General features: G+C 46.9%; 1 protein-coding gene across 7 annotated transcripts in view; it reads left to right on the forward strand.

Annotated features, from left to right (window-relative positions):
* Positions 1-12,056, forward strand: part of RNF157 (ring finger protein 157) — a 77,372-nt gene that overhangs the window by 44,360 nt on the left and 20,956 nt on the right. For 6 of the 7 annotated variants that reach the window (XM_073886048.1, XM_073886046.1, XM_073886049.1 and 3 more), the window contains exons 3-8: positions 4,886-4,974; positions 9,264-9,410; positions 9,863-9,980; positions 10,656-10,806; positions 11,004-11,047; positions 11,635-11,682. In XM_073886048.1, the coding sequence (XP_073742149.1) occupies positions 4,886-4,974; positions 9,264-9,410; positions 9,863-9,980; positions 10,656-10,806; positions 11,004-11,047; positions 11,635-11,682 (597 nt within the window). The remainder of the gene's footprint in view (positions 1-4,885; positions 4,975-9,263; positions 9,411-9,862; positions 9,981-10,655; positions 10,807-11,003; positions 11,048-11,634; positions 11,683-12,056) is intronic. The other variant, XM_025859583.2, reaches the window with a different exon arrangement.

Below are 12,056 nucleotides of genomic sequence, written 5' to 3' on the forward strand. Positions count from 1 at the left end.
AAAGGACAGAGTAGCCAACTGAGGGAGCCCCCAACGGCCACATGGAGGGTGCTGTATGCATATGACCAAGCCCGAGGCTAATAGCAAATGTTAGTACATTGTGTATTTAAAAAAAAAAACGAAACTTTTTATCGAAGTTAATTATTTTTTCTGAATGACTGTAGTCCTTTTTATAGACTGCTGGGAATTGCCCAATAATTTACAACTAAAATAAGATATCTTACTACCTCATAGGCATTGTGAACATATTTTCTACAACAAAATCTGAGTGCATCTGTTGGGGTAGTTTAACAAAATACGTGAAATTAGAAATTAGAATGGTTTAAAAAATCTAGGACAGGGCGCCTGGGTGGCTCAGTGGGTTAAGCGGCTGCCTTTGGCCCCAGTCATGATACCAGGGTCCTGGGGTCGAGCCCTGCCTCAGGCTTTCTCCTTGGTGGGAGCCTGCTTCTCCCTCTCCCTCTGCCTGCCACTACCCCTGTTTGTGCTCTCTCTCTCTGTGTGTCAAATAAATAAACAAAATCTTTAAAAAGAAATCTAGGCTATATGGTTGATATACACACACACACAGACTCGTTCAGCAGCGCACGCCGCTTCTGTTCCGTCTAAACTGGCAGTTCCTCATTTGGTCACTAGGTGGCACTTGGCCAGTGTCAGGCAAGTGTAAAAGGAAACTGATGAACACTAGGGTAAAGGCCAAAGAGGGACTCACTTGCTCAGTGTTCATGCAGAACCTGGATGGGCAGTCCCCGGGGGCCCGTTGAAAGAGTTCATTTGGCTGAGCCTCTACTATACTCCTGTGATGGACTTGAGATGTTCGGGATTTAAAGGACTCTGAGATTTGGGCTAATTTCAGTACAGACACAGCAGGCCAGTCCTGGGAGGGTGCTGGACCAGATGCAAGCTGTCACAGCTCTGGGTCCCCTACGGACAGAACCAAGAGAGGGCTGCCTGGTCCCTCACCAGATCCCAAGCCCAGCACGGGACTCAGGGCGAAGTGAGAGTATTGAATGGATGGATACACATCTTTGTTCCTTAAAAATAGTTTTGAGGAGAAACCACTGTGTTCTAGAAATATCTATCAGTACCACGCTTCTGAGCAGCTCAGGCAGGAGGTGAGCAGTGGCTGCTTCTGCTGCTGGCAGTGTTCTCTGGCACCGCCATACCCTGAATGTACGTTCATGTCTTCTGCAGGTGCTCTTAGATCTTACGAACGAAAGGATTTTGTCATGCTGTGCTCCAAGGAAGCTTTTCTCTAAGACCGTAGATACTCCTGTTAAAATTTAAAAGGAGTATTGCATTAGATCTGCTTCTGTATGTACTGCTGGCTAAGCATAAGGATGTAATCCAGAGTTTCGACTAGCTTTCAGAACCTGAACAGGATTTGGTATCTTTTGCAGTGAGTGTTTAACTGTCAGACTCTCTACACTTTACACAGGCTCCTAGAGAGCCCCCGGGATCAGAGCAGCTTGCCCTGCACTAGCTAAGGCAGCTGCAATGGAAAGAATGTGGCTTTGGAGTCAATTCCTGGCTCTGGGTTCAAATCCTGGTGCTACGACTCATTAGCCCTGGATCTTCAGTAATTACACAAATCTTTTAATTCAGTTTTTTCATCTGCAAAATGAGGATGTTAATATTGACATTCTTCATTTATCTAATCAACCAACATATTTTTGAGTTCCTCGAGGACCTGACAGTCTGGTGTGTGTGGCAGACATGTCTCTTAGTGTTGAGCATATTAAATAAGAATAATAAGAATGTGTTTTTTAAATTTATTTTTTTAAAAGATTTTATTTATTTTTTTGTTTGAGAGAGAGAGCACACGAGCAGGGGCAGAGGGAGAGGGAGAAGCAGGCCCCTCACAGAGCAAGAAGCCTGATCTGGGACTCGATCCCAAGACCCTGGGATCATGACCTGAGCTGAAGGCAGACGCTTCACTGACTGAGCCACCCAGGCGCACCAAATAAGAATGTATTTAAACTGGAGGTGGATGGTGGTGATGATATCATGACATGTGAATGCATTTAAGGCCACTGAACTGTGTGCTTAAAATGGTGAAGGTGAACATTTTCATATTATGTGTATTTTACCACAACGAAATAAAGTAAGATAAAAAATTATATAAAGAACCCAGCTTGATCCTGGCACATAGTAGATACTCAGTAAGCATCCACTAAATTAAGGAGTAAATGGTGACAAGGAAGGACCAAACAGAGTTTCTTCTCTCAGATACAACCTTGGCGCAACTAGGCCCGTCAAGGGGAAGAGATGGCCTTTCAATCTTGTACAAAATGTGCCGCCGGGTCCACAGAGGACTGCCAGGCCTTCTGTAAGGCCAATCCTGACTTCTTGCCTCAAGCTCAAGACGGCCTTATGGAATGCCTTCCCATTTCTCAGACATCATCTGGAGTATATAAACTGAGCAGCTTCATGAAGGATACCCAAATGCAGTTTCTGGAATTCTGTTGCACTTTTCACAATGAAGACAGGCTTTAGGTAAAGACTGGTGGACAAAGAATAAAGGTTGGTCTGCTCAGAGACTAATGGACCGAACCTTCAAGGTCAATACCTTTTTGACAGAGAACTGAAGCTCCAGGATTATTCTAAGTGGAAGACGAAGAACACTCATCTTTCTTTTTCACTTTCCTTTTGTTTTTCTTTTTTTTGGGCGGGGGGAAGGGTGAAGAATGAAAGAAGAATCGCCTTTTTTTTTTTTTTTTAAACTCAGGTAGGAGTTACGGATAACTCCCAAGTACCTGTGCAAATGAATATGATTAACTTTGCTACTCCAGAAAAAAATTTTAATCCCAAAGTCATTTATTTTGGCTTTAGAATAGACTAGCATTTGTGTCGGATTTTCTTGCCTAATTACTTTTTGCTTAAGCTTATTTTAAAATTGTTTTAAATTCCTTTAGTGTGACAGCCTAGGGAAGTGGGGGGTGGGGAAATGGGCCACAGAGAGGATCTGAACTAGAATTGCAGCTTTCCTATAGAAAAGCCTCCTCATATGCTGCCAGTGGGAGAGCAAAATTGGAATCAGCTTTCTGGAGAACAATTTGGTAAAATATTTTTTAAAGTCTTAAAAATATGCTTACTCTTTGATCCAGTAATTCCACTTCTAGGAATTTGTCCTAAGGAAGTAATCAAACAAGCATGCAGAAATGTAGGAACAAGGCACTCACCACAACATTTGTATTGGCAAAAAAAAAAAGAAGAAAGAGTAAAACCAATGGAAAACGTTGAATACTATGAAATTGATTAAATAAACTGTCTCTTTCTCCAGCGTGTATAGTCATGTCTGATTATAGACTTTTGAAATGCTTACCACATCTTTCTAAGTGAAAAAGAGAATAAAATAGTGGGCACAGTTTGAAACCATGCCTAGACACAGAGGGTAGGTGAGGAGACAGATGGGTAGGGGGTGGACGCCTATCTGGAGAGACACATTCTGCAGTGTTAACTTTGGTATTGCCGAGTGGTGAAATTGTAGCCGATTTTGCATTTTTTGTGTGTTTTTCAGCTTTTCTATTTGAACATGTATTGCTTTGTAATTAGAAAAACCAACAATCCTATAAATTGTTTTAAAGATTTTATTTATTTATTCATGAAAGAGAGAGAGAGGCAGAGGGAGAAGCAGGCTCTCCGCTGAGCAGGGAGCCCGATGCGGGACTCGATCCCAGGACCCTGGGATCATGACCTGAGCCGAAGGCAGATGCTTAACCATCTGAGCCACCCAGTCGCCCAACAATTCTATATTTTAAAAGAATATATGTTTAATGTATCAATGAACACATTCAGTGTTGCTATATAATACCCACAAAGTGGGTAATCTGAATGCACATAAGGTAGACGGAATGTATTTACTTCAGGGTCACATTCATACAAGTGAATTATCAGCAATCATATTAAATATATAAAATCAGATGTACCATAGGTTAAATTATGTTTCCCAAGAAAAAGAACCACATTCAGCAAAAATCTGTGAAGGCGCAATTAGAGGATCATGTCGGTGTCCTATTTTCTGATCCCAGCACTAGGAGGTAGACAATTCTAGAGCTAGGAGTACCACAGTTTTGCCAAGCTACAAAGACTGGTCGGTGGGTTTTCTGTGAATTATGTGTAAAAAATGTTTATTGTCCAGATAACACTAGAACAATACTGGCAGCATTTAAAATCATTCTTAATTGTCTGAAAGCAAACCCCACTTAAATTTTCTACTGTGTCCCCTTCCTTATCTCATCATCATCATGCAGAACTCCACATCTCAACAGGGAAAGAGTGAAAGCATAAGGTAAATGACAATCATAAACCTTTGATGACCCCAAAATAGCTCTTGGCTCACATTTTCAAGAACTCTGCTTTATATAACCAGCTGCAGGGAAAATTTGTTCTTCACTGTTTGCAGCCTCAGCTCTGTACACATGATGGGCTTCTCTTTTATTTGCAGTTCCTAAATTCCGAAGACACCATGTGGCTTCACTGAAGGAAAAACCTTGCAGGTCTGGCTCCCTGTTGTCTCAGGTCAGATGGAAAAGCCTTTTGTGATTAACTCGGCCACAGTGTGTCCTTTGGTATTTGGAACTTCAGTAGGAGTTTTTATTAGTTATCCACATTTTGAATGCTGACTCAAATAAGCTGCCTACAATGGAAAAAGCAGATAAATCTAGCCCTTTTGACGCCAAATCGAATCCCCGTTCTCCCACTGGCTGTGACCTTGAGCAAATTCACTTAACATGTCGGGTCTTGGTGTCCTCAGTTAGGAGAATGGGGCCTTCCCATTTCACCTCGAAAGGCTGTTCTCTGTCAGCCATGAGGCTTTGTGCCAGCAGGGGACAGTTAGTGGTCTCTCTAAACACACTGCCTTCTCCCACTTTGTTTCTGACAGTTTCCTTATGCTGCCCCACCTCCCCAAGAGCCCGTGAAGACTCTGAGAAGCCTGATCAACATCCGGAAGGACACACTAAGACTCGTAAAGTAAGTTCCCCTGGGGTAGGGCTCAGGCCAGGTTCTGGGTGCAGCGCAGCCGACTCCCCCCAGAGACTTGTGAAGCAGTTTCTGCCAGCCCCGGAGTCTGATCCCCCAGGGCTCAGGGACGTGAACTGCCCTGGCACTGACCGAGCAGCCCCGGCCCTGGAGATTAGGTCTTCCTGCATCTAGATTGTTCAGAACTTGGCGTCTGTGTTTGTGAAGGATTTTCCCTTTCCTGGAAGCAGTCCTTATTATCCTTGTTTTATGATTTTTTAAAAAAAAGAATTATTGACGGAACAACTGAATTTTGCCACTGCTTCAGCAAGCCTAGGGAAAAATGGGATATTTGAAGTTGGAATATAAAATCCTTATTTTATTGCTTAAATTTACTCTTCATCTCATGTGTCCTTCCTCTGTAGTGCCCTCGGCTGGTTGGTTAATCATCATCATCAACATTAATTATCATCAACACTTGCCTTCTCTGTGCGATCCCTAAGCTAGTGTAATTTTGACACTGATGCTGCAGATAGCGTGCCAATCTGCTAATGCACTCACTGGTCCCCTGGGAAGGCAGATTTGGCGAGGGCAAATCACAGGTCCCAGATTTTTCTAAATGGACAAAGGAAGATGTCAGTCCTGTTAACATTAGGAGGTTTATTTCTCTCAGATAATTGTTTTAATATAACAACTTTATTAAGATAAAACTCACATGCTGTACAATTCAGTGGTTTTTAGTATTTTCAGAGTTGTGCAATCATCACTACCATCGAATTTTAGAACATTTTCATCACCCCCCAAAGGAGACCCTGAACTCACTCATGGTGACTCCACATTCCCCCCCAAAACCCTCTTCCAGACCTAAGCAACCACTAATTTACTTTCTGTCTTTCTCTCTTCATTTTTATATTTCATTTGTCCCTGAAGTTTTGACTGCTTCCCCAACTATTCCCCCAGCCCCGGAGTCCACTCTGGGGACCAGGCAGCCTCGGAGGGAGGTGCTCTGCCGGGGAGCAGCCTGCAGCTGGGGGCTCGCCCTCCCTGGGGCACTTCACCCTCCCTGGGGCAGTCCCCGAGGCAGCAGAATGGATTGAGGCTCCTGAGGTCACTCTCTGCACTGTGTTTCTCTCTCATCACGCGTGGCTATGGCTCAAGTGCTGGCTATGGCTCAAGGGCCACAGCTCCAGCAGAGTGCAGTGCTGGGAGGCGCTAGCAGAACCCCGCCTGGAAGCCGAAGACCAGCTTGCTTCCCAGCTCTGCGAGCACCGAGCACTGAGCTCACATAAGTCCCTGAGCTTAGAGAGCAACACCACACTTTACCTTTCATGGCTGTTGTCAGGATTCAACAAGATAATAGGAGGAAAACATCTGCGCTATTCAATAACCATGAGAGTGAAGGGTGTTCTTGCTGTTTTTCCAAGATCATGGAAATAGGGTAGATTCTGATTCATAGATTTCCAGGTAAAGTTGGAGGATTGAACATCTTTTGCTTCCAGGCAAAACCCACTAACGAGTATTTTTTAAAAGCATTAATCCAGACGACCTGGGGGGTTGGGAAAGAAGCCACAGCAGTGCGGTTTAGGGACTAGAACAAAGGCAAGTGTTAAATAACTTAGCAGGCCCTGGAGATCAGAATCCTGAGTGAGCAAAAGGAAAAGCTGAGAATCACCCAGTTAAACTGTTACCCCCGAAGGCTCAGGAATTGGCAGTACCAGGACCTCTGGACACCGAGATGGGAGGCAAAAATGAAGAGGATTGGTGGGAAGCATGCTGAAGAGGCTGTCAGATCCCCCCCTTTATGCTGCACAGCCAGAGTTGCCCTCCGCACACCCTGGCGGAAGGCTGGCAGACGATTCTCAATGGAAAAGTTAAAACAGAGACTCTGAACTCAGGGGACCCAGGCACAGCTAAGGTTGAATGCAATACTAAAAATGGGGGCTAAGTGAATTTAGGTACACTGGATGTTGAACCCTCCAGCTTGCCGCCCTCACACCTTCTGCCCCCAGGCCTTCGTCCAAAGAGAGGAACACTGTCTCTGAGGAGTAGAACCCTCCCGGATGGGAAGACCAAAGAGACTGGCCTTGGAGTTTCCTCCAAAGACCCAGATCAGTCCCTGGGGAAGCCCAGGGTCCCCAAACTACACCATGCACTCAGAGTTCCAATTAGGGCTTTTAACTTTCGTTTTTTAAATATTTTATTTTATTTAGTGTGCCTGGGTGGCTCAGTCGGTTAAGCGTCTGCCTTCAGTTCGGGTCATGATCTCCAAGTCCCGGGATTGAGCCCCATGTTGGGCTCCCAGCTTAGTGGGGAGCCTGTTTCTCCCTCTCCCTCTCCCCCTGCTTGTGCTCTCTCTCTCTCTCTCTCTCTTTATTTTATTTATTTGAGAGAGAGAGACAGCACCCACATAAGCCGGGGGAGGGGCAGAGGGCAAGGGGAGGCAGACTCCGCACTGAGCATAGTGCCCAACCCGGGGCTCATCCCAGGATCCCAAGATCATGACCTGAGCCAAAACCAAGAGTCAGATGCTCAACTGACTGAGCTACGCAGGCACCTTAGGGTTTTAAATTTCTTTTTCTTTTTTTAAGATTTTATTTATTTATTTGACAGACAGAGCCCACAAGGAGCAGGGAGCCTGATGTGGGGCTCTATCCCAGGACCCTGGGACTATGACCTGAGCCGAAGGAGACACTTAACCAACTGAGCCACCCAGGCGTCTCTGGGGTTTTAAATTTCATAAATATGAGCAGGCAACCAAAGATTCTTCGATGCATAAGGAATGTCCATAATATGAAAGACAGTGGCAGAACAAACCAACGGGGGGGGAGGGGGAGACTCAGAAATTAAAAACATAGTAGCAGAAATGATAAAGCCAATAGAATGGAAGAGGAAAAGTTGAAACATTCCAGAAAGTGGAGGCGAAAAGGTTGAGATACAGAAAAGAGGAAAGATACAAAGAATAGAGTGCCGGGGTACAAGGTCGCACATCCAACTAATGGTTCTGGAAAGAAAACAGAGAATATAGAAGGAAAGAAAGCATCATTAATGACATAACTAATTTAAGAGAATTTCCCAGAACCAGAGGGCCTGAGTTTCTAAATGGCAAGGACCACTGGAGCGCCCAGGTCAATGGATGATAAGGCGAAGGTCCTACATCATAGGAAAACAGGATCAGCAATCAGAATAGCTTCTTCTTGGGAGCAACACTAGAAGCTGAGAGGTAATGCAGCAATGCTTTCAAATGGCTTTTTAGAAGTATTTATAACCTAGAACTCCTTACTCAACCAAACTTCCAATGTAGTATGACTGTAGAATAAAATCTCTCAAAGAGTTTGTCCCTCCGACACATCCTAGTGGAAGAGGGGCCCTGCCACAAGGGAAGCATACCCTGAGGAAGAAGTCAGGAGATGCAGGAAGGAGGTGGCGGGGACTCGCCAGGGCCATGGGGGAGGGTGGTCCCTGGAGGCTGTGTGCAGGCACACAACAGGCCTGGGGTCCACTGGGCACCTCCTCAAGAAGACGAAATGCATGGAGCACCTGGCGCTTCTGAACATGGAGAGAGGTTTAACCAGCCAGCAGAGGGCTAGGGTTTGGGTGGACGATAAAAGACACAGAAAACGGAGCCACTGAAAAAGGAAATCAGCCCAAACTCCCAAGAAAAACTGATGCAGGAAAAGACAAATAATCAGCGATTACTCTGTGGCTAGGCTGGGGATCATGTGAATATAATCACAGGAATGCAGACACGAAGGTGCTGAGCTACCAGAATCATGAAGTCCGCACTGGGGGGCGGGCGTACTTACATGGGGCAGCGAGAGGAAAGAGAAAGAAAACCTGGCTCCCATGGTAGGAAGTCCGTGGATAACACCTGAAACTGAAAAGTCAAGAACCGTGTAAGCATGTTCTCTAGAAACGTGCAGGTAAATGCCAAAATAATCAGCTAAAAGAGGTAGAGATGGTTTCTGACGAGGAGGAAGGGGAGGCGGGGGGCCTGCTGCTTTTGTGACAGGCCTCGTGGAAACTATGTGAGTAGTAACTTCGATTACAGTAAAAACCAAAAAAAAAAAAAAAAAAAAATCTGGCCAATGCCCGAGCGTTCACTAGCACTATGAAGTATCAGGTACCACCGAAATGCCCCCCCACAGTGTCATGAGGGACTCGGCCAGCATTCAGAATGAAGACGTCGGCCTAAAGTCTATGGCCATGGAGAGAAGCTCACAATGTATTAAGTTAAAAAAGAAGATAAATTTAAAAATACTGATTTGCTATCCCCCAGATGCTGAGTCTGTGTCGTTTTCCAGGTGTGCGGAGGAGGTAAAGACCCCTGGAGAAGAGGTTGGCAGAGCTAAAGTGCGCTACAACGTGGAGTTCACCTTTGACACTGACGCTCGGGTGGCCATCACCATCTACTATCAGGCCACGGAAGAGTTCCAGAATGGGATTGCCAGGTGAGAACCAGAGACCAGGTGAGCCGCGTCCTTCCCACGCGGGTGAGGGTCCACGCCTTCCGCGCTCGCCCATGGAAGGAAAGGTGTTGTTACCGCCAGGTGAGATCTGGCTCCTGAATTTGGATTTTCGTCCCAGAGCCCCACCTCTTTACCTTTTCCCTGCAAATTGTGCCATCGTGTGCAGTGGCAGGTGGCCGCAGAACCTTTCATTTCATCAAGATGCTATTAAACATCAATTAAGCGGCCTTTCTGCGGATGGGTGGGTTGAATGGATAAGTTTAGCGGCATGACCGAGCAAGAGCAAAGGAAACGGATGATAAAGGAAATGTTTTCTTTCCTTTCCTTTTCTGTACCTAGAGCCTGCTGATGAGACCAGGCGTGGGACAGAGGAAATGGCCCCTCTGTCTGGGCTCAATACTGACTTTTGGTTTGCTTCCCTCTTTGCTCAACAGCTACATCCCCAAAGACAACAGCCTGCAGTCGGAGACGGTGCACTACAAGCGAGGGGTTTGTCAGCAGTTCTGCCTGCCCTCTCACACCGTGGACCCCTCCGAGTGGCCGGAGGAGGAGGTGAGCGGCCTCTGGACCAGGCGACAGGCTGCTGGGCGGAGGTGCAGGGGCCGGTTCCTCACGTGGACCCAGAGGGGCCTAGGGCCTCGTCCAGACTACGGCCAGCAGTGTCCGGGCTCCCTGGATGCTCGGAGGCCACGCTGTCCTTTTCAGCCCTGTGACTCCTTCACGCCCTTAAGAGATACCTAATGTCGTTAATTTTTCTGTTCCAAAGTAGCCCATTCACCTCACATACTTGGAGAAAGCCATGCTTGGAGAAAAGAAACTGCAAGTTAGAGGGTTTTATAGCCACAAGGCTTTAGAAAGAAACCGTGGCCTTCAATGAAACAGACTTAGGTGGTCACGAGGTTGATGAACCAGAGCGGAGATGAAGTTAAATGCTTTTTTTTTTTTTTTTAAGATTTTCTTTATTTGAGAGAGAGGGAGAGCATAAGCAGGGGGAGCAGCAGAGGGAGAGGGAGAAGCAGGCTTCCCGCCGAGCAGGGAGCCCGATGTGGGGCTCGATCCCAGGACCCTGGGATCATGACCTGAGCCAAAGGCAGACGCTTAATAACTGAGCCACCCAGGCGCCCCGAAGTTAATGCTTCTTGACGACACCTCCCTCCCTGATGGATTACTGTGCCATTTCAACATGTTAAGTCCTTTTTTTTTTTTTTCCCTTTTCTCTCCCTTCAGCTTGGCTTTGATCTGGACCGAGAGGTTTACCCTTTAGTGGTCCACGCCGTGGTGGATGAAGGAGACGGTAATGGGCATTTTCTGTCTTCTTTCGCTGTACACACTGCCCTTTGGTGGTGCACGAACAACAGGCCCTCTCCATCGGGATCAGGCAGGTGGTCTCTACGTCCCCGCGTGCTCCTCAGGCAGACGAGAGCAGCACGGGTTACAGAATGTGCCCCTTTTCCTCACAGCCCAGAGCATTGGTTTGCTGGGTACGGGGAATTGGGGAAGGTAGACGGGCATCAAGATGTGGTGTTGGGCTTTCTTCCTCATCCATGTGCCTTTATTTTATTTTATTTTTTTCAGAGTATTTTGGCCATTGCCATGTACTGCTGGGCACTTTCGAAAAGGTGAGTAACTTCACAGGGCCTCAATTTTATTACTTTTAACTGGCTTTTGTGTGGGGACGCGGGCAGCCCTGTCTGCCGGCTGCCTGAGTGCAGCAGGATGGGTCCGGCTCGGAGGATGTGGTCAAGCCGGAGGCTACCCTGGGGTCTAGTTCCAGCACCTGCTGCTAACTTGCTGTGTGACCTGCAGCTCCCGAGGCCGCAGTTTCCTCTTCTTTTTTTTTTTTTATTTATTTATTCATGAGAGACAGAGGAGGAGAGAGAGAGGGAGAGAGAGAAGCAGGGGGAGCAGCAGAGGGAGAGGGAGAAGCAGGCTTGCCGCCGAGGAGGGAGCCCGATGCGGGGCTCGATCCCAGGACCCCGGGACCATGACCTGAGCCCAAGGCAGACGCTTAACGACTGAGCCACCCAGGCGCCCCGCAGTTTCCTCTTCTTAAAACGGAAAGGTCAGGCTGGGTACTTGGAAGGCCCTGCGGGTGTGAGGAGTCTGCAATTGCAGGCATGTATAATCGAGAGCAGTAACCAGGAACGCCTGGTACCTTCTTGCCCCGCCCCCGCCTCCAGGTCATAACTGGCCTCTTTCGTTCCAGCACGCAGATGGAACTTTCTGTGTCAAGCCCCTCAAACAGAAACAAGTGGTAAGTACTTGACGGCCAGGGCTCCTCGGTGCCCCCCCTTCTTTCTTTTGATCTTTCTCTTTCTTTCTCTTTTGCCAAGCACCCTCCTTTCTCTCCCACTGCCCTTTTTTTTTTAATCGAAAAGTGAAAAAGGGAGTACTGTTGTGTGTTAGAAACTCCTTGGGTGGCCTGAAAGGAATACTGATGTTGGGTGTCTTTATTGTTCCAGGATGGCTGGTGTCGAGGCGGCCACTATCTGAGCAAAAGGCTTGAGAAACGAAAGGACAAGATTCGTCTCTTGACATTAGGTTTAGGGAGAGCTCTTTTTATTTTAAGATGCCAGGGTGAGAGGGCGCCGGGGTGGCGCAGTTGGTTGGGCGGCTGCCTTCGGCTCA

This window comes from Callorhinus ursinus, unplaced genomic scaffold (assembly GCF_003265705.2).
Source record: "Callorhinus ursinus isolate GAN/ISIS: 27379988/994484 unplaced genomic scaffold, GSC_fseal_2.0 scaffold68, whole genome shotgun sequence".
In the NCBI taxonomy this organism is placed as follows: domain Eukaryota; kingdom Metazoa; phylum Chordata; class Mammalia; order Carnivora; family Otariidae; genus Callorhinus; species Callorhinus ursinus.